General features: G+C 39.5%; 1 protein-coding gene across 1 annotated transcript; it reads left to right on the top strand.

Annotated features, from left to right (window-relative positions):
- The first annotated feature begins 20655 nt into the window (after nucleotides 1-20655).
- LOC133743317 (uncharacterized) lies at nucleotides 20656-23262 on the top strand. Its single transcript, XM_062171198.1, has 5 exons — nucleotides 20656-20983; nucleotides 21105-21447; nucleotides 21538-21815; nucleotides 22020-22216; nucleotides 22663-23262. Exons 1-5 carry the CDS (start codon nucleotides 20794-20796, stop codon nucleotides 23095-23097), a joined length of 1443 nt encoding a protein of 480 aa, XP_062027182.1. The 5' UTR covers nucleotides 20656-20793; the 3' UTR covers nucleotides 23098-23262.
- The last annotated feature ends 122 nt before the right edge of the window (nucleotides 23263-23384 follow it).

The raw sequence follows: 23384 nt of genomic DNA, 5'->3' as shown, positions 1-23384 counted from the left end.
GTCCCGTATTTTACTAACTTTGGTCACATGTGATGACAAAGTGTACGTAGTGGAGAAGTAATTAAGGTGTAAAATTTAGAGAAATGAAGTAAAATCAAATTGACCCATTTTATTACTAGACATCATGATGATAATCTTTTATTTTCTCGGGCTAATAAGGTTGGCGAATCATATGTCCTATAAACTTAGCTCTCATAGCTAGTTCAAACGCTACCCACTTCCAAAGGCTTGACCAACATTATTTTGGATAGTGATTCAAATTTTCTAATTGACAGTATTTCCAATTGTTCTTCAATCCTTGGTGCATTAAAACTTTCATTCACCACCTTGCTAGAGCTTTTGCCACTATTGCTAAGAGAAACTAATTTTGTTATGGCAAGTTTCCCATGCCAATAGATTTTGTTGGATCAACTGAATACAACTCGAACCAAATCAACATGGCAATCAGGGCATCAGGCAATGTCTGCTGTCACCAAAATTATTAGGTAAATTTAAGTCGTGCAAAGTGCAAACTACCCTAATCACTAGCTCTGACACTGAACAGACTCTTGCCAACATCTAGAACTACTATAGCTATATTCGTACTGGATATGCACATAGCCCAAAGCCAGAAGTGAATAAATAGTTAAATACCTTAGTGCCAACTCAACCCACCGCCATACCATCCCAAACCTGCTGATTCAATGACTTTATAGATAGAGCCATAATATCTCTTTAATGTCATCGATCACCAAAACCATGCTGCACTTAAGCATCAGTAAACCGTAATCAAACCACCAAAAAGGCACTAGCTACCAATAGGGTTGAATGAATCAATGAAAAGCAAGGACCAGGTTAGCCTTAACATGACAAGGAGAGTGATGAGGAAAAACCCTAGTTGCCACTTTCGTAGGAAGAGAGAGCTTGACATCGCTCTTCAACTAATGTTAACTTCTTTGCATGACCATTTAGAATATCATTTTATTATCTTTATAATATAAACATTTTTTTTAGCAAGCTGTACAATAGTGACTCGCTCCTAAATAGAGGTGGCAAACGGGCCGGCCCGGCCCGGCCCATTTTAAGCGGGCCTAGTCGTGCTTCGTGCCGTGCTTGGGCCGGCCCATTTATTATCGTGCCGGGCTCGTGCCGGCCCATTTACTTAAACATTAAGCCCGACCCGGCCCATGGCCCGAGCCCATATCGTGTCGGGCCGTGCTCGTGCCGAGTCAATAACGGGCCGTGCTCGTGCCTACCCACTATAAAGTACGATTTTAAAATCTTAATTTGAACAAATAAAAATTAATTTTATTTAACTATTTAGAAAATTAAAATAAATTAAGTTCTACAACGTTTTTCTTAATCTTAGCTTTTTAAGATTAGATTTCTAATAATTTTTTATATTCCACTATAAGAAAGAAACAAAAAAAAAAAACTCAAAATATATTGTTTTTAGTATATTATTGTGAGATTAATCTTTATTAATATAATGAAGATTTAGTAAAAATTTGCTAAAATACCTACTTTTGTTGCTCTCTTAATTAGATCAATGCAGTACCGGTTGAGAAAAACCCTCAAGAGATGAAAACCCTTCTCTCTCTTATTGCGCTCGTTCTTGCGCTCCCACTACTGCCGCCTCCCTATGTCGGCGATAAGAAAGCCGATTCCGGCCGGCTTCCAATTCCAAGGCCTTTGGGTCCGATTCTCCCCTCAGCTTCAAGACGTCTTCGTCCCCCACCTATCGTTCATTCTCATCAACTTCTTCTATCTCTTCACATTGATCCAGGGGCCGTGGCCTTTGATGGCACTGATCATGAGGTGCCTGGTTCATTTGGATCGCCCCCTTGGTCCACTTTTGTCGCAGAGGTTACAGATCTGAAATGGATGTTGCATGGAGCTTGGGCGCAGACGTGGTCAAAATTGCCGGTGACTTGCCGATGGATATGGGTGTCCAAATCAATAGGGCAGGACTGTTTTTTGGCTCATACTCGAGCCCAGTTCTCGGTGATTCTGATGACGATGGCACGGTGGTGTTCTTTAAAAGCTATGTTGGTCTTGAGCGGTGGTCCAGGTGGCTGGGTGACTCCCTGCGACGGAGATGGTGGTGGCTGTAGCAGAGAGGCTACTGCCTTCGTGAGATTGGGTTTGGGCCCAATTGGGCTAGGGCACACTGTTGGGCCCGTGCTTAAGGCTGCTGCTGTGGGCCAGAAAAGGAAGATGCAAGAAGAGGGTGATGGGCTCGGGCTATTCCTTAACAAATCCATTCGGATCTTTAAGAGTTTGGACAGCTGTGGGGCCCACTTCAACGTGCTATTAGGCCTAATCTCTCTACGGATTGGACAACTTTTGTGTTCGACAAAATCTCCTAGCCCTACTTTGAAGGGCAAGGAAAAAATATAGATAGGTGTGGTAGGGGCCTATTTACTATGTCTTACTATTATCCATAGTTTATAGGCTCACTTTAAATAAGTGAGCGATTAGTTCGAATATAGGTGGTCTGTTTCTATGTATCACAGTAGTTCTCTTACTACAACTTCTTGATCTGTTTAGTCGAAGGCAGCAGAAGGATATGTAATGGTCATCTTGGCATGCGTTAATGAAATCCACATTTCTTTCAAAAAAAAATATATATATAATGAAGATTTAGTATCTATTATTTTTTCCTTCATTCTATAGTTGTATTATTATGAGATTAGTCTTTATTAATAAACATATATTTAATTTTTAGAAAAAATACTTATGTCAAAACAAGGATATAATGTTTTGTTTCATTATTTTGACAATATATATAAAAGAAAGCATTGGTGGAATTGTCATGAGATTTTAAATAAAAAGGTCTCATATTCAAATCTCATCATTGTAGTTTTTTAATATTTTTAAAAACAAAATGAAATTTTGTGTTTGTAACGGGCCAGCCCACAATATGTCGTGCTCGGGCCGTGCCGGGCCCACTACGGGCTCGGGCCGGGCCAATGGGCCAATATTCTTAGGCCCAGCCCGACCCGTTATTCTAACGTGCTCGGGTCGTGCCGGGCCACTAATGGGCTTGGGCCGTGTCGGGCCGCTTTTAAGCGTGCCAGGCCCGTGCTTAGTGGCCCGTTTGCCACCTCTACTCCTAAATAGTCGTCAGAAAGATCCATCACTCAAAGAACACTATAAAGCATGGGAAAAATATACAAACAGTACCCAACCTAAAGCCCACTCCGAATTTCTATACCCAAATTTCCGAAACTATCACAATGGTACTTGAAATTTCCAACCCGACCCAACATTCGTACCTGCCGTCACCAAGTGGCATGCCAGGTGGCGTATTTTAAGGGATATTTTGGTCACTTAATTAACTTAAACTTTTTTTAATATTTTTTTCTTTCCTCTCTCAATTTTTTTTCTTCTGGTGATTTCACATTTTCACCAGACCTATCCTCTCTCTTTTGGCTCCCTATGCTCAGCTCTCAAACCTTGAGCACCACTGCCATCAGTTGGAGGATCACCTTCCTCCATGCTAGAGGTGGCAAACGGGCCGGCCCGGCCCATTTTAAGCGGGCCTAGTCGTGCTTCGTGCCGTGCTTGGGCCGGCCCATTTATTATCGTGCCGGGCTCGTGCCGGCCCATTTACTTAAACATTAAGCCCGGCCCGGCCCATGGCCCGAGCCCATATCGTGTCGAGCCGTGCTCGTGCCGGGTCAATAACGGGCCGTGCTCGTGCCTACCCACTATAAAGTACGATTTTAAAATCTTAATTTGAACAAATAAAAATTAATTTTATTTAACTATTTAGAAAATTAAAATAAATTAAGTTCTACAACGTTTTTCTTAATCTTAGCTTTTTAAGATTAGATTTCTAATAATTTTTTATATTCCACTATAAGAAAGAAACAAAAAAAAAAACTCAAAATATATTGTTTTTAGTATATTATTGTGAGATTAATCTTTATTAATATAATGAAGATTTAGTATCTATTATTTTTTCCTTCATTCTATAGTTGTATTATTATGAGATTAGTCTTTATTAATAAACATATATTTAAATATTTATATCCATTAAATTGTCATACGTTGATGGCTCTCAAACTCTCGCCCTCGCTGCGGGGGTTTCGGTTGCTTGCAAACCCTAGCCGCCATGGCCTGGGACTCAATCATCGGCAGACGCCGGCACAAAGCAGACAATCATCATCTGCCTCTCGCTGTCTTAGCGCAGTACTCCAACATCTCTCTGCAACGAAGGATCTTTCAGTCTTCCCCTTCAATGCGTCGCACCGGGCTGAACTCCAACCGGATAACGATGTCGCTGTTGCCGGCCTCTCAAGGTGGCAATCGAGGATGAAATCAGGTTGGATGCAACCACGGATGGGGCCATTAATGGCTTCTGACAATCGCGAACCTGCGAATAAAGGGATGATCCGGATCGTCTTTGATACGGGATGGAAGCAGTGGAAGATGATCCGATCTGAGGATATAGGTGGTATTATCCATCAAATCGGCGGTATGGCTGTAAGCAGAGTGCTCCGATATGCAGGATCGATGGAGAGAAGCGTTGTGTCACGCTCTGTGGCTGCGGAGGCAGGGGAAGCAGTGGCTGGATGGTTACGTCGTCTGGTTCGTGCAGTGACGAGACCTTTTGTGTCTCGTTCGAACCCAGAGCCGGCGACGTCGAAGGCAGGAATCGGTGGTGCAGCCTGTGGAGGGATGCCCAAATCCGGTTGGGTGCCCAGATCAGTCGTATGGCCCAACTCGCTTTGGAGGCCCAATTTTTGGGTGCCCAAAAAAAATTGGGTGCAAAAACTTACTCCGAATTTGAAGCTCAAAGCTTTGGGATCTAATCCTAGGGGGTTTCGAATTTGGGATCCGGGAGGCTGGACCCAGCTAAACCTCCTAGTCCTAACTTGGATGGCAAGAAGAGATTTTAGTTTCTTGTTGAACTATGCCTATGTACTATGTTCTAGTTTTTTCATAGTTATAGGCTTGCTTTCATTTGCGAGCATTGATTGTCTAATGTGTGGTGCTAGCATGCCACGTCCTAGACTTGCCCACAGAAGGCAAGGGAAGGTATGTATCCGTGCCATTCTGGCTTGAGTTTGAATGAAAGTTGTCTTGTTTGATTCAAAAAAAAAAAAAAAAAAAAAATAAACATATATTTAATATTTAGAAAAAATACTTATGTCAAAACAAGGATATAATGTTTTGTTTCATTATTTTGACAATATATATAACAGAAAGCATTGGTGGAATTGTCATGAGATTTTAAATAAAAAGGTCTCATATTCAAATCTCATCATTGTAGTTTTTTAATATTTTTAAAAACAAAATGAAATTTTGTGTTTGTAACAGGCCGGCCCACAATATGTCGTGCTCGGGCCCACTACGGGCTCGGGCCGGGCCGGGCCAATGGGCCAATATTCTTAGGCCCAACCCGACCCGTTATTCTAACGTGCTCGGGTCGTGCCGGGCCACTAATGGGCTTGGGCCGTGTCGGGCCGCTTTTAAGCGTGCCGTGCTCGTGCTTAGTGGCCCGTTTGCCACCTCTACTCCATGCCACCACCCATACGGCCATACCCATGTCAGGAGCAGCGCCCCCCATACATCTTGGCAATGATGGGATTGCAAATGCTTTCGAGTTCATTTACCTTGTAGCCTCAGCGAGCTGATTGCCATCTAGCCATTGGATAGCCTACTCGATTGCATCTTCAATCTTCTTCTGGTCTTCTGCATTGAGCATGGAAGCAATCTTCTCATCTTTAATGGTGTTCCTCACTTGAATCTATAGCTTTGGAATCAGGACCTTCGGGTGTTTGCAATTGAGGCTGGAATCGGCGCCTCCCAAGCTTCCACATTTAAGCTTATCAAAACCCAAAATTTCCCACAACCCACTTCATATCTCCCCTAAAATGAACTGACCCAAAAACGATTAGCCCCAAATCAACAATTAGAGCTAATAAAAACACTACCTTCCGCAGATTTCTTCTTGTAAACCTTTTTTTACATGCAACGGCGAAAACAAGAGAGCAGAAAACAAAAAGGGATTAAGTGTGAAGAAAGTGATTGTGAGAAAAATTAGAGGAAAATAGAAAAGAGGTTGTCGAGGTCTCTTGATCGGCTCTGTTGGAGCTTAAACTCCACCATTGTTGATTGCTACTTCTCTTGGGTGTCAGAAAGTGATTTTTGCTATTAATTCACCATTTCACCATCGTTAATGGGTTTATGGGTAGACTCCACCATTGTTGATGGCATGATTCCTCCACCATTGTTGATTGTTTCTGGGTTTGCTGGATTTGAATGGGACGTGAGAGAGAGAGAGAGAGAACATGGGTTATCTGGGTTTGAATAGGGACGAAAGAGAGAGATAACAATATTTTTTTTGTTTGTTAATTTCTCTCTTCATTAATTATTAATATTATTAATACTAATTTAAAAAACATAACCACTTGGTCGGATTTACCCCTAAAAATACGCCACGTGGCATACGGGTTAACACCGTTATTGACGGCAGGTACATATGTTGGGTCGGGCAAGGTATTTGGGGTACCATTGTGATAGTTTCGGAAACTTTGGTATCGAAATTCGGAGTGGGCCTTAAGTTGGGTACTGTTTGTAATGTTTTCCTATAAAGCATACCTATCTTTTCGGATTAAGCCCAAAATAAAGCAAACCTAGAAAGTTAGAATAGAATTAAAACTTGAAAACAAAGCAACCAAATCTGTTTGCGACCTCTTGCATCTCAATCTAATTAGGGACACTACTAGTTATTTGGCCTATGGAGCCACAACACTATTAGGTACGATTGACATTTTGTGGACTCTATATACTCAATAAGGACAACTAGAACTTTCTTGTGGAAATAATATACATTGCCACAGATCTTGTACTCTAGTTCTACCACAGTCAATATGTGATATGCATTTTAGGATTTTTGGCATGGAACACCTTCAGCGTTTGTCCTCAAGTTCAACATAAGACAGTGATATTACGCCCTTACATATAATTTGGGCTAACTGTTTGAACTCAAAATTAACATTTTTTCCCGACGAGGGGGACTCGAAAAAAATCGGGTCAATATCCGTGGCCCAAGCTATATATTTTCTATAAACTCGGAATATATTGTTTGGAGGCTAAATAAAGCCTACTTGGAGGTCAAGTAATCTAAAAGCAGATATCGGTATTTATCGAATCATTATTAGTTATCAAATATTTGATAATTAATAAGGGTTGGTTTGCTTATGAGTACTGCTGAGTACTGCACAAGTTGGCGTGAGATTGTATACATTTATATAATTACTTACAGGGGGGCCAATTAAGGAAGGAATATTGGACGTTGGGCTATGTAAGTTAATTATCAAGCTACACTCATATGGCAATTAAGACGGTGGACATAGACCAATTCAGTAAGGATGTCCTCCAATATTGTTTTATATATGCAAGCGATTAAGGTGTCCCATGCAATTATTGCTGGACGTGGAATGTATGGAAGGAAGCAATCATCTTTAATTGCAAGGAATATATACATGATCTTATTATACATGCATGATTGCATGCTTACAGTAGTGTGCTACTGAGCTCCAGAATGATCGCGACGGGCATATCCTACAGTTCGCTGAAGAGGAAGATTACGTCCAGGACTCCAAAAGGTAATTAACCTTGCCTAGAAGATTGCTATGACAGAGTCAATCTCTTATTGCTTACGATATATATCTAAACTATTAAAAGTTTTGATTTGATTCAAGGCCAATAACTGTGGCCTAAAATATAGTATTGCATTCCTATTGGGAAAAAAAATCTGCAGTAGCCTATATATAGAGGCTAAGGACGAATCAACGGGACCTCTCTCAAATCAATCAATCCTAGCGATTACAAAGCCTCCCCGGAGCAAGCCTTCAACCTCGTTGAATCCCGGTGACCGCGCGCCAGTCCTAGTCTCTCCAAGAGCCGACTGTCAGCATCACCAAACCAACCCAGCGACCGTACTTCCAGTCCCAGTCTCTCCAAGAGCCAACTGCTAGTGCTACTGCCACCGATACTACCAGCGAAGCAAGGGTAACGCCCTCGCAACCCAGCGAAGCTAAAGTCACGCTTTAGCAAACCCTGTGCTTTCTCCAAACTTCCCAGTGATTGCTCTGCTCAACCTACAACGTTGAGTATCGATTCGGTGACGCGAAGAGATCACACCCAAAGTCCTTATCCGTAAGGCAAGAAGTCCTTTCTCGGAAGGCATAGAAAAGAACCTTGTGGCGAGGTTGGTGCTCTCCTCATCCACAACGCTTGAAGAAGAAGTCAGGTCAAGGGACTCCTCCGACGACTGCACCCCACGGTGCTGGCACGCCTGCGCACACGCTCAAAATAGACAGTTTGCAAGCCAACTGGTTTTTGTGTCAAACACTAACAACTTCCTTGACAAAAATCACATTTTGATATTATAAATATAATAAACGACAGTACAAAAAATAACGTTCGTAACATTTTGATTAATCACATTTTATATTATGTTCGTGGCATAATTAGTTTAAGAGTTAGTTGTCAAAAAAAAAAAAAATAGAAATGAACTTAATTAACAATTGAATTATAAAGTATGGGTCCTCAATTTACGACCTTGTTGTTCGATGGCAAAATGATTAAAGAGAAAAGTTCTGATCTCTTCCTCTCTTCATCTCTTTCATTGTAGGAACATAATATAAAATGTCAAGATTTTGGCTTTCCCTCGATCTTTGGTACTCACTACTAGTGATGTTGTGTCTTTATTTGAATAGTAGACGTGGAGCTCCAAATTGCTGATGTATTATTTCCTGCTTTTTGTTTCCATCAATATGAACAAGCATTCCCTGCCAACAATTTTTTGCGTCTAGACAAATATCAAAAGATCCACCGAGTACATTACTTAGATGAACCCTACCAAAAGTGTGAAAGTAAAATTGATGGTTTTGATTTTTGAATATATTTTTCTTTTTGATTCGTTTATGATACATAAACATAAGGACACACATGTTCTCCAATTTTCAAAGATAGAAGAGTTTTGATACACCTTCTAGGCTTCTAGACCTCATTTGCCCGAATATTGTATTCTTGGGTTATGTTTTATTTAGGATTATTGGGATAATTAACTTGAGTGAAAATTCTCATTGACTTGGTGAATACTTTCCTATCTGTTGTCTGTTTTAAACAAGTTAAACTCTCTGATTCCTTAAACTCCATGTGGTGTGGGCTATGACGAGATGAGGAATAAGAAAGATGCTAGAGATGGAGGATATCAATTTTGTCAAATGTCAATTACTGAAGCAAAGAGGAAAGTAGTTCAAAATGTTTGCGAATTCAATGAAATTGTATATGACAATTATGATCCCAGTGAAACTTGCTAGGCATAGGCATTTATATGCAGTAAGAAACCCGCAGCAAAGCGCGGGGCTGATTAACTTGTACTAATAACTCGTCTTATTACTGCATCTGCCGAGTTAACCAAACCCAAACCCAAACCCAAGTTAACCGTTCATTTCTTACCAAGTTATAGGGTTCGGAGATTGAAGGATCATGTCCCACCTGTGCCTCTATTTTTGTTGTGACACAATGGATAGAAGCGTTTTGTTTTGGTTAGCCAGTACCCAGTAATGATGGCTCCATGCCTCCATATACGCATGTTTGTTTACCAACTTGCTCTTCAAGGCAAGTTCTCTCTTTTTTTTTGGGCAAAGCTCTTCAAAGCAAGTTCAAATGTACAGGGCAGCTGTAACAATATTTGTTTTGGAATATATAAGAAGAAGAAAAAATTGTTCATATTCGTGATTATAATGACATTTTTTTCTTTTTAAAATTCACATGTGTTGGTTTAACAAATTTGCTCATCAACAATATATCAAAGAAAAGTACTGTACATTCATATTCATGAATATAATGAAAATTCTTTCTTTAAAGTTATTATTCCAAGTTTTGAGACTATAGTAGGAGGAACAAAGAAGTTCCCTTGTCAAGCTAGCCTAAAGAGTTTGGTCATGTCTAGCCGTCAACGCCTTTACCACAATTATATGGATATGAGGATTTGTTAATCTTGTGCTCTTAAAACAAAAGCTGTAGCTTTTATAAAATATTATTATATACCATTGTATAGCATTTGAACTGCTATTATCCTGTAAGTTGTACTATCTGAAACAGTTATTACACAGATTATCGTAACATTTTCATTGGCAGTGATAAGTTCTCACAAATACAATTAAAAGTACCCATATTTTTATTAAAAAAATCTCAAAAGTGATCAGAACATAATATAATATTCATTCAAATACACAAGTATTACATTTTTTTCTCATTCTTTTTCTTGCGTATAAATGAAAAAAGTCCTCAACAGAACAAAACTAATTTATAACTTCCCTTCCATAATAGCATCCAAAACTTACAGTCTCTAAACTGCAAAAACACGCAATGTCTTCAAATACATATAAAAACTAATACAGTTGGCAGAAAATATATATTTCAAACAAAGTATACATTTTATTGACCTTAAAATATATTCTTACCTGCAAGTATTGTGTTAACTTTTTCATGAGCACAGGCATAGAAGTCTCAACAGATACACACTTACATAAAAACGCATACGAGCTCTTTATGATGCCTACCCAAACTATTCATCACATTAAACATGAAATTGTTTACATGAATGCAAAATTGACAGTGTCACAACTTAATTAATCTACCAATGCAGAAAGTATAAGTAAGTTTGGAAATTCTTACTATCTGCCATTAGTGCTAAACCAACTGTAAAAAAGTAAATAGAAATATATATAAAAAAAATAGCATGTAAAGAAATCAACTTACTTTGATCAACACAAATAATCCTCTCCTGCAATTAGGAACCGTGGATTGCAGAGTTGTAAGAACCTTGTCAAATTTAGTTACCCTGCTCCTAAAGCCTCTTCATCAGGTAAACAATATAATTTCATAAGCTACGTACTCCATCTAAAAAGACAAATCAAGATAGTTGAATGAACAAAAAAAGATAAAGAAAGAGAAAAAACAAGCAAACTAATAGCAGATGCTAGCTATGAACTAGATAGACTAATATCTTACCTCATCAAGTATGAATCACTCAGCCAAATATGGTCTGTAACCTCAATCTCAATATCTTTCTCCTACAAACATAAAAAATGCGAGTGAGCTAATTAGCTAGAAAGAGTCACCTAAAAATTGATACTCTTTTGAAAATTATATTTACGGGAAGCCATTCCACTTAACTTGTATCACCTATTAGAAGTCAACTTGATCTGTGTTTCTTCTTCATGTGAAAGCTCAAGGAATTTGAGCATGTAAGTTTGAGCTCAAAGCTCTTTGCTACAGTGACACCATCCTTTGTCACTTCAGGAGGTCCAAAGCTTTGCTCCAGACCAACATTGTATCCCTGTGGAAAAATCAAACATCAACAACCGGCCACCATAACAAGCCAAGCCTCCACAACTGTCCATTACTCTGATGGAATTGAAGATTGAAGACCATTATTGAAACTAACTTTTTCTCCACTTTAATTGCAGGAAGTACCAAATTGAAGAAACCAAAAAGGAAAACAAAAATTGATAACAAGCACATCTCAGATTCAAACTGAACCTGTGCACCAATAAGATTAATATATATAATTGCAGCAGCAAACTACTACCAACAAATAATTACATATATGATTGTGCTTGAGCAAAGCATCAAATCCATCAATAACAATGAAAAAGCCACTCACTTTTGGCCCCATTTTGACTTCAATAGCATCTGCAAGCTCTTCCACACCCCTAAGCATTAAAGATCAGGCTTCCGCACCGAATTTAATATCCTTGGCCACGTACATAGTTCCTTCTCCAACTTATTCTGCTACCAATCTGAACAGTAAAAAGCAATCATAAAGCACTAATAAGATCTCAAAACTTTTAAGAGAAATAAAAATTCTCTCATGGTGTCATATTCAATAACTAATTTAAGTCCCATAAAATTCTTTGGAAGCTTGATCTAATTGCTTGACAACTACTTGAGAATACTTAGGTCATGACCCATATTGAGAACATAATACTAGGAAGAAAGAGAGAACAATACCTGCATTCTAAACTTCTGATGCATGTTTAAGAGAAATACAAGACATAATCAAAAAGTCATTTTTAGGTTTACCGGCTGATATGGGTAGACTGTAAACAAGTAGTTCTTATATCAGTACTTCAATAGTGGTTGAATGTCTCTGACATCTGCTGAAGATATACACAAAAAAAAAGAGCAATGAGAAGAAACGAATTTCAATTACAAGAGGCTAATAGAAAAAAACAAATCACACAAAAAATACATGGCATTAGGAAATTAGAATGCAACTAATCATAATCAAGATTCCCTAACCTATGTAGGGTTCTGCTTAACCTATAAGGTAAAGAGACTACATAAATAGCCCTAAATTTTGCAACCATATGAATACGTAGTTCTAAGTTTGATTTATCCCCAAAACCCTAGAATCACCTTGAGAGAGAGAGAGAGAGAGAGAGAGAGGACCTGATGAAGAAACGAAGAGAAGATTTGGTGTCGGCGTGTCGCGACCAAGAGAAATGATTCTTTTGGGCGACTAATATATTGCTTTTCTATAGGGTCACACTTGAACTTAAAAATTAAACCCCTGCTCTACTTTTCATTGCCCGCTCGATATTTTTGTTGTTGAAATGAAATTCTGATTCATGAACGTTATAGATAGAGTATTTAATGACGTTTTTTAGAAAACATCATCTAAACATTGTCATTAAAAGTCATATTTCTAGTATTAATTACTTTAAATGCATTTTATACTTAGGGATGCATTGAATTAGTCGGATCTTGAAACTCTAGAATTGGTAGCTAATATTAAAAATGTGGTTGTGGATAAATTACACAAGCGCTGGAGGTCCTTGTTAGGCTTTGACACCCTACCCTCAACATCAAGAGCTCTGCAATCGATGCGAAGAGTAAGTGGTTCTGCATGACAACAAATTAAATTTGAGCCAAAAAAATGTATACACATTTGTTGTCTGCTTATGGTAGCAAAGACCCAACCTTTAACTAAGAAAAAACCCAACCTGAGTATGAGCATCCTAAACCTAAACAATCAGGTATTACTAAGCCTTGATTTTTCCATTAAAAATGCGGATTCCATCAATTTTCCTCTAAAATAAAAACAACCAAAACAAGTTTCCATTCACACTAAAATTCATTTCCATTTCTATCTAAAATCAAGGAAAAATTTCAGTTTAGTACCCTGAGGTTTGGGGGAACATCATGTCAGTCCATGCCCTTTTAATTTGATCAGCAACACCCATGTGCTTTCAATTTCAATCAGTCGTGTCCAATTTTTTCTGAGACATCCAAATCGGACGTTAAATGCTGATCTGGCAGCGACAAACTCAGCTAATAGGCCCAGAGAAAGGGGTAAATTTGACATTTCACTTAATTTCCACATTAAAAAAAAAAAACACTCTTGTTCTTCTCTTCCTCTGATCCTCCTCTCCCCGCAACTATCTCCGACACCCAGCAAATCCAGATGAAGATGAAAGGAATGTTAAGGTGGCCTCTGCCAGCTTCTGGCTCCGAGTTTCCATACAAGAAACCCAATTCACCTGCAAATTAACCAAAAACCCCAAATCTGAAACAAACTCAAACAACCACTTTCTACTGCACTTTACAATCAGCATACAATGCAAGCAACCAATCTGTCCTAATTGTATTCCGCTACCAACCACCATTCGCAACTCTAGAATCATAACACACTGACCATCAATCCTCAACAAGTTTGTATCCAATACCAAATTTGTACATCATTCATACCTTAGCCGATTACATATCGTAAATGATCATATAGCTCCTTTTCCTCCAAACTCCAATTTTTTCAGAACTCAACAATTCAAACTCCGACACTGACTGACCAACAACTCCTCCAAATCTCCAAGATGCCAAATTTAATAAACCTCACACAATCCAAAATAAAATATCAAATTAGGATTTTCACTCCACATCAAGAAGCAGCTCCAACAGAGAACAAGGGATGATAATTTACCTAAGATAATCTGGAAATCCGACAGCCATTCACGGTGTAGCTGCGGTGGTCCACGCGCTAGCGACGGCACGTACTGCGTCTCGGGTCAAAATCAAAGGTTGAGACCAAAGGGTTTTGGTGGAGAACGAAGCGTTGGTTGCATCCATGGTGGTCGTGCAACTCGAATGTGGCCGGAGACGGCGAATCAGTCCTGCCAAAAACCCAGATATTCGGGCGAAGGTGCGAATGACGTCTTCCGGCTTCAGGTTGGCAGCGAGGCTTCTCGGTTTTCATCTCCAGCAAAATCTGAGTCGAACGGTTATGGCCGTGTGCTGAAGGAGTTGCCGGAATTGGAGGAAGCAAGATGGCAAGAACTAGTGACTGTGTATGGTGGCTGGGCTCGTGCCAATCATCGATTCTCTTTGGGTTTAGGTCGGGTTTATGCTGTGGTTCGAGTAGTGGTGGCGGTGTTAAGAATCGGTGGCTGGACGCCATGATTTCCAGCGGTGGCAGTGCGTGGGTGAGAGAGAGAGAGAGAGGGGGTCGTGCCGCCCAGAGAGAGAAAAGGAGGAGAGAAAAAGAGAAAGAAAGAGAAACCATCAGAGATGAGAGAGAGGAGGAGAAAAGAAGAAAATGTATTTGAAATGACATTTTTAGCCCCAAAAGTGGGACCCTCAGTCAAAGTTAACGTTCAAATTGGACAGAACAAATGAAATTGGATACGGCTGATTAAAATTGAAAGCACATGGGTGTTGCTGATCAAATTGAAAGGGCAGAGACTGACATGATGTTACCCCCAAACCTCAGGGTACTAAACTGAAATTTTTCCTAAAATCAAACAAACAAATCCAAAATGATAAATGGAAGAAGCACTCACGCTTGGCTGATGCTGAAGAGAAAACTCACACAAATAAGTCTTCACTCCTCTGCGTTCTCCACTCTTGGTGAGCTTCAAGGTTCACCCCCTTTATATTGGTGTCATGCATGACAGCTAAGTGTTTGCACAGCTATGGTGGAATGAAAAAAAAGTACAAACCATTCAGTGTGTTATATATAGAACTGGTAGAGTCTGCTGGAATTTCTAGCATGGTATATTGCAATGAAAATGGGTTCTAGTTCAATTTATGCTGTTGCAAATGCGTTGGTTTTTTTTTTTTTTTTTTTTTTTTTTTTCTGGTTTTTGCAGGTGTGTTGGAAATATATTGGTTTCCAGATGTTATGAACTTTATACTTGACGTTTTTTTTTTATTCAAACTGTAATTGTACGTGTATCTTTGAGAAATTTAATTTTTCTTTTTTTACTAGGGAATTTTATTTGTTTGATTTGAACTATCACTGTAGTGATTTCAAGGGTAAATTTTAACTTGGGTTATTATCATAAATGGTACCTAAACTATACCTCAATCTTATCGATGGTACCTGAACTTCAATTTTGATCACAACCAGTACCCGAACTTTTCGATTTCATTTTAAATGGTACCTAGAGCCACCTCCGGTCACTATTCCGACTAAAAACGGCATGGGAGGCGATCATAGTGATGATTTTTGATGATTTCGAGGGTTGCGATCATATATAGTGATGATTTTTTGGTAATAGACTTGCCTTGAACTTGTTTTTTTTTTTTTTTTTTTCTTAGATTTGGCTTTTTGGCCGGAATAGTGACCGAATGTGGCCTTAGGTACCATTTAAAATGAAATCGAAAAGTTCAGGTACTGGTTGTGATCAAAATTAAAGTTCAGGTACCATCGATAAAATAGAAGATAAGTTCAGGTACCATTTGTGATAATAACCCTTTTAACTTTGTAAAAATTATCAAGTCACAATTTTGTTACCATAAAACATCTACGATGGGGCCCATTAGTAAAAGCAAAATAGAATTTCTTCAAAAACCAGATTGGTATTTATTGAAATTTTTTATTTTTTTTTATTTTTATTTTTTATAATTTTGTACCAGTTGGCTACGGATGAATGAAGAAATATTAAACTATTAAGCTTAGTAATAGGCACCGCGTAAGACTGTGAGAGAGTAGTAGCAAAGGAGACAGCACATGAGGAGTTAAATATATATCTTTAAAATAATATAAATAAAACTTAGGTTACTGTACATTGTTAGAGAGAAAAAGTCTAGCGCGTGAAATTTTGCTTTGAAAATGTAACTGAGCTGCCAAGAGGGACAAATCCTAAATGGAGTTGGTATTATAAGAGTTGGGCATGATATTTGTGGCTAAAGGCCAATAGGCACAGACTTCCGTCCCTAATAGAGTCAGTAGCCATGAACTATGGTTGTGGCTATAGGCAAATAGCTAGTAGTGGGAAGTACCACCTCATTTCTCTACTATTGGTCAAGGAGTTTTGTTCCTACTCTTGAGCACCGGTCGAATAACCTTTAGATCATGCAGCTTAGAATTGGCTTATTACGGGCAACATTTGGTCCGCCTAATTTTTTCTTCTTCTGAGGGGAGATTGTCAGACTCCCATGTTCATTGGGAATAAATAGAACTAACTCCTTGCATATCGACATCTTTGGTATAGGTAGTTCCAACAACTTCTAGCCCAGCCTTACCAAATCCACAGCTGCTAGGCGTTTCTTCCTACTTAGTGTTTTAAAAGATGACGATATCGGTGGTGGAATACAGGTTTTTGACATCGCTATCCATTTATTTGCAGTGATCCCTCCTATAGAGAAAAACGTACCAATGATAGGCCTTGGAGGTGCCCGTTTCTCAATCTCCAGCAATCCCATCGCAATGAACCCCGCCCAAACCTAACCTAAGATCTATAAACCACCTTCGTCATCCAAGCTCGGTTTCCCTTGCATTGGAACCAGCGTCGCCATCATCCTTTGAGGAACCCTAGCTATAACAGATAAAGAAATATTTGCAAGCACAGGTAAGCTTTCATCTTCCCCATATCCGTCAGCAACAACTTCATAATTCACAGTGCCCTGCTGAAACAGGCCCATTGATGACAAAAACTCTTAATTCATTCAAATACAATATTCGGGTCACATTCCAATGTTGACAAGAACATAAATTGACGGAAAACACCGATACACCGTCGTGTTTCCATAACTAGTCAAATGCGGTGCACCTCCTCCTTTCGAAACAACGCCATCTGATCGAAACACACTATGCATCCCATCAGTACTGATCCCACTAGAGATAGAGAGACCATATTGTGCAGTCCCGCTAGTAATTTCTTCATCGCAACCCAGGTTTCCAAAGATGTCAAAGGAATTGAGTCAACCAGACTGATTCCATCATATAGAGTCAAACCACCATTGAATTTCAATATAACCATAGTCCTCCATGGAAGACTTTGTTTCGATCCTCCTCCTTATCAAACTGAAAATAAAACTTCTAACGACTTCTCGAATTGACAAACATGCATGCAAACGCCAGAGAATAGAGATTGTACTGTGAACTCCGCCATATTAGAGTTTCGGGTAAGCGTTCGTACCCCCACATAATTGTGGGTATCATGTAGTGCAGCGACACCGGCGAGACCTATCAATGCGAGGTTCGTTGGATAGGGGAAAATCTTTTTTTTTTTTTTTTTTTTTGAGGGGGAAAACGTCAATAGAACCACACACACACCCTCATGCAATGTATCCCAACTTTGCCAGACTAATCATTGCACCGCAGACGCACGAACCCTCGTGTTAATAAACAAAGGTCCCTCAAATCTGCTGGCCACAGGATGGAGCTGGGAATCGAACGCTAGACCTGGGGGTTCCAAACTAGGCCGCTCGACCAGCACACCACACCACGTGGTTAACCAAAATCTTAAAACACACACACACCCACAATTTTAAACGTGGCTTGGTGTTATTGTTTGTGAATACGTTCAGATCTTGAGTTAGTTATTTGGAATGACGTCATTCCATTGTGGAGATTTATTTGGTCATGAGATGAGTACGGGCATGTAAATTGTAAAGTGAGTGAGGTGAGGATAACAAAAAAAAAATTATAGTGTGTATTTTAAGATAGGGCCAAATTGAGCCTAACTAAAACTCTAACTTAATTCATAATGGAGACGAGCCCGATGTGAGCTTGATATTAAGGAAAATATTTGAAAATTAAATTGAGCTCGATAAAATACATATGAGCATGACTTTATTAGACAACTATCGTCTGTAAATCAAACTAGAAATCTCACACCACCTTTATTTGGTGTATTCATTTAAGAGTCTACAAGATTTTTTTATATTTTGAAAGTCTATGGGTATTCAATTGAGATTTTAAACAATCCTTTAAAATCTTGATGTATTCAATTAAGATTTAAAATTATCCATTCAAATCTGCAGATATTCAAAAGTATACGGATTTTTAAGGATTTCATTAAATGCTGGATTTTGGAGGATTTTATAGTGCTTTTTATACATATCAAAACTCAAAAACAATCCAACCACTTCCCAAGAGATTTTGATCGATTCTTTCTCACTCAAAAAATGAAGAAGCTCTTCACCAAAAAAAGAAAAAAAGAAGAAGAGCTCTCTCAATAGGTGACACTCATCCATTTTGTCATAGACCTTTCCACTATCCTCCTCTGCCTCTACCTCTGCTCTCATCTAATAATTTATTTTTATTTTTATCACTATATATAGCTCTGGAACCCTTAATCCTTCTAGCTAATTAAGCTCACTTTCAATGGTATTGTTAAGATGATACATACACACATGTTTTTTTTTTTTTTTTAATCAAACCCGAAGCCGGATGCCGATATATATACATATATTCATCTAAAGCCAGAATAGACTGTACATACACACATGTTTCTTTTGCAAATTAGATATGAAATAAATTATATCATTAGTTTACTACTCTATTTTTTGTGTAACATTTTGACCGATTAGTTTTCACTTATTATTCATATATCATTATACACAACATAAAGAATGGTAAATTGCCTCCCATCTCTTCTTTCTCCCTCCTCATTGAGAGACCGCCGCCATGGGTATGCGCCTCTGCAACTTCCTCCATCTCTGATGGAGCAAAATTCCGGCACTTCCCCTGGTGTCGCAGCTATCGAGCACTGTCCAGGCCGTCTCCCCCTTTTTCTCTGCTCTTCTCCAGAAGTCGAGGTCCTCGACCCGTGTTGAAGCGAGGTCGTTCACTCCTCCTCAGATTGATTCGATCTGGGCTTTGTGGTCGCCTTCTGGTTGGCGTGATGTTGCTCGTCCTCCGGCAGGTTCGAGAAGGAGAATCCTTTGCGGATCTGTGGATCCAAATCGCATTTGGGATCCAGGCTCTCTTTTTCCGGTATGCTCTCTGGCTAGTAGGGTTGATGCCGTGTGGTTTCGACGTTGGTTGGAGTCAAGGCGATCAGACCATCTCCGGCGGCGGCGATTTGACCTCTGGTGGATAAAGGCACTGAGTTCAAGTTCGTTCGGCGAGAGGCATCTCGATCAGGCCATCTGGTTGCAGTGTTCTCGGGTTAGTCGCTGCCATGCTACCCTGAAGGCGCGGCGGTCTGTCTCGGCGGCCCGGCTGTGCGGCTCGGCGGCGTGGAGGAGTGGCTCAGGAAGGGTGCCCAGCCGCTCGGGTGCCCAGAGTGTTTTCGTATGGGCTTGGTTTTGTGGCTGTTTCAATTGGGCCTGGATGTTGGTCATGTTTGCTTTGGCAGACTTGATTTTGGATTCAGGTCGGATTTGGATCCGCATTTGGGACCCGGGTGTTTCCCTAATTCGGATTTTGGATCCGAAACAGCTGCTCATATTGTTATGGTATTGGTTCTGGTTCTTAAGAGTTCGTCTGCCTAAATCCGAGGTTCTGGTATTGGTACCCTTGGTCGCTTTCGATCGCTTGGTGAGCGAATCGCCTCTCCTAGGTGGTCCTATCATCCGTTACAGTTACGGTTACTCTCCTAATTACACTGCTTCAGTGACATATGTAGTGCAACAATGCCTTACGGCATTAAGTCACATGGTTACCTGGTTACCTTTTATTCTTGATGCGATTGTGCATCTAATTATGTTTTATTGTTTTTTCTTCATTACAGATGCGTTTGTGCATCTCGTTATGCTTATTGCGTTCTTTCGATGTTTTGTGCATCGCTCCATGTACTCCTCAGTTTTCACTTAATATAGTTTGTCGTCTTCCTTTCAAAAAAAAAAAAAAAAAAAAGAATGGTAAATTGCCATATATATATAACTCACTTAAACAAGTGGACGAACTGAATCTGTCCAACCTAAACCGTACTAGCTTTAAGGCAGTTATCAATGCCTTAACGACCATCAATTTGGTTGAAATTTTGCAGAGATGATCTATACATTAGTAGCTAAAAACTGAACGGTCAAGATGTGGAAATGCGACCGAAAAGTGACTCTAAACCCTAACCTCGCTCTGGATAGGATATATATATATACTTTTTTGTCATTGATATAGCATTATAGTTGGATCTATACATTCATTGCTTTTAAAGAAGAAGAAAAAAAAATTAACCTACAAAAAACATCATAAGGACTTGTAAAATCTAAACAAATACTACTAAATCAATCTATTAGAATCAATCAGAGTCGATATAAAATTTAAACAATCCATGAATTATAAAAACTCAAACAAAATCTTTTAAAATCTAAATTGAATACACCCCCCAAAACTTGGTTAGACCAAATAGTTACAGAGTCTAGGAATGAAACTGAATCAATTTAATATTCACCTCGACCAGCTTATTTACATTCAATTTCCAGGAATGTAAAAATGAGCCGAAGCGCATTTCTCTGAATCAGTTTTGGCGTGATGCCATCTCCCTTATAGCACTCTCACACTTCTGACTCCTGCCAGTCTGATTCAAGTAAACACAACCCAAAAAGGGAATCATGCACCTGAGCGAAAATGAAGGCATCGACGGCAGTACTTTCGTGGTCACCGGCGGTTTGGGCTTCGTGGGCTCCGCACTCTGCTTGGAGCTTATCCGACGAGGAGCCCGTCAAGTCCGAGCCTTTGACCGCCGAACCTCCTCCCCTTGGTCCCCCCATCTCCTCAACCAAGGGGTCAACTGCATCCAAGGTTCCAATCCCAATTCACTCATTTTATTCGTTACCCTTTACTTCAAATTCATGTTTTTCAAGTTTCGGGATTTGGGTATTTGTTGAAATTGTCACTATTTAAGAGTTGTCATGATGATCAGGGGATGTTGTTAACAAAAAGGATGTGGAGAAGGCTCTGCGGGGGGCAGATTGTGTGTTCCACCTAGCCTCGTACGGAATGTCGGGAAAGGAAATGCTGCAATTCGGGCGTGTTGATGAGGTTAATATCAATGGAACTTGTCATATATTGGATACTTGTCTCGATTTCGGGGTCGAAAGGCTTGTGTATGTGAGCACATACAATGTTGTGTTTGGGGGAAAGGAGATTGTGAGTGGGAATGAGGCCCTGAGCTATTTTCCTATTGATAGTCATGAGGATCCATACGGCAGAAGTAAATCCATTGCTGAGCAGTTGGTTCTTAAGTACAATGCTCGTCCCTTTAGGTTAGTACGTTTGGTTTAGTGAGGTTTCAGCGGTGTCGATCAATTGGTACTAATTGGTTTCGTTGTGGTACTAATTATTGAGCTTTGTAGGACGAAGAATGGGAAGTGTCTGTATACCTGTGCGGTTCGTCCAGCTGCTATCTATGGACCTGGGGAAGAAAGGCACCTTCCAAGGATAGTGTCCCTAGCAAAGTTAGGCTTGATTCCGTTCAAAATTGGCGAAGCAAATGTGAAAACAGACTGGATTTATGTGGATAACCTAGTACTTGCTCTCATATTGGCGAGCATGGGCCTTTTGCATGACATTCCTGGGAGAGAGAAAGAAAGACAACCCATAGCTGCTGGCCAACCATATTTTGTATCGGACGGTAACAATGCAATACTTACATCTTTTACTTGAATATCTTTACTTTGCCATATTGTTAACTGGAATTACGTAAGTTTGTTATTTGCTAAGTTCTAAACTTTTAGAGTTTCAGAACTATTATTGATCTACAACCTCCTGCTTACTGCTGAAACATCAATAGAAATATCTGAAATGTAAATGGTGAAATCCCCAACCTTTCTTGCAGGGTCTCCGGTCAACACCTTTGAGTTCATCCGACCACTGCTCAGAAGCTTGGATTATGATCTACCAAAGGCTTCATTGTCTGTACCTCAAGCTCTTCGTTTAGGAAGGATTTTTTGGGCAGTCTATACAATATTATATCCATGGTTGGACCGATGGTGGATTCCTCAGCCGCTTATCCTTCCTGCTGAAGTATACAAGGTTTGCTTTTGGCTCAATATACTTGGTTTTGTTGCATCGGGCAGTTCTATCTTCTTCCACCAATTTTTTCTCCTCTCAATTAAAACAGAAATGTCTGCAATCGAGTGTGAATAGAAATGTATCCAATGCAGTAGATCATAGTTAGTTGTTTGATACCTTATTCCTTGTTGTTATTGAGGTTGAATCCCATCAACATTGGTGGGGCAAAGATCTTCTATTTCATTCACAACTTCTCTTGGCATGTGGTTTGACTACGTGACTTTAATCTGCTGTGGAAACCATCCATCAATTTGCTGTTTTAATTATATATATTTTATAATGTCTATATGTATATATTATGTATATATACTGTGGAACTCTATCCTACTAAACACAGTAGTACCTTAGCTATATTAATGCAAGTCTATTCTGAACATTAATATGCTACTTTGTGATATAACTTACAGGTTGGTGTTACACACTACTTCTCTTATCTTAAAGCCAAGGAAGAGCTTGGCTATGCCCCAGTGGTGACTCCTCGGGAGGGCATGGCTACTACAATCTCATACTGGCAGGAGAGGAAAAGGAAAACTCTGGACGGGCCTACAATATACGCATGGCTATTTTGTGTGATTGGCATGGGTGCAGTATTTTGTGCTGCTTATTTGCCAGACATAGGACCTGTACCACTCTTTAGAGCTGTTAGCCTCTTCTTTTTCCGGTCAATGTGGATAGTGCGGATGGTATTCCTTCTAGCCACTGCATTGCATGTTGGAGAGGCTGTGTATGCGTGGAAACTGGCAAAACGGGTCGATCCTGCTAATGCAAGAGGATGGTTCTGGCAGACCTTTGCTCTCGGGGTGTTTTCACTACGTCTTTTGTTGAAGAAAGCAAAGAAGTAACGCATGAGCTCCTTAATAATGTATGCCTAGTTCCCTATAGTGTACTTACACTTGTAAGCTAGTTTAATTTGTATGTGGTATGATAGAAAATTGTGTTAAAAGATTCCTTTGTGACTCCACAGATAGAAAATACTTTATGGTTCAAATAAGAAGTTGATTCTCACAGTTTCGAGAGATTGAAACAAATGCATTTGATCACTAAACGGTTAGACGAATGGCTGCTCGCTGTAAGGACCCTTTGCAATCCATTTTAGATTTTTTAATACACTTTGCAATCCATTTTCGTA

Source organism: Rosa rugosa, chromosome 4, assembly GCF_958449725.1.
Source record: "Rosa rugosa chromosome 4, drRosRugo1.1, whole genome shotgun sequence".
Classification (NCBI taxonomy): Eukaryota; Viridiplantae; Streptophyta; class Magnoliopsida; order Rosales; family Rosaceae; genus Rosa; species Rosa rugosa.
The sequence above is the reverse complement of the archived record's forward strand: the minus strand, read 5'-3'. Positions and strand labels throughout refer to the sequence as shown.

What these genes read in the sequence shown, in the direction of transcription:
- LOC133743317 (XM_062171198.1), top strand. Translation starts at nt 20,794, where the DNA reads ATGCACCTGAGCGAAAATGAAGGCATCGACGGCAGTACTTTCGTGGTC. An exon ending in TACAATGCTCGTCCCTTTAG is followed by an intron (nt 21,448 to 21,537) that starts GTTAGTACGTTT and finishes TGAGCTTTGTAG; the next exon opens with GACGAAGAATGGGAAGTGTC. An exon ending in ACCATATTTTGTATCGGACG is followed by an intron (nt 21,816 to 22,019) that starts GTAACAATGCAA and finishes CCTTTCTTGCAG; the next exon opens with GGTCTCCGGTCAACACCTTT.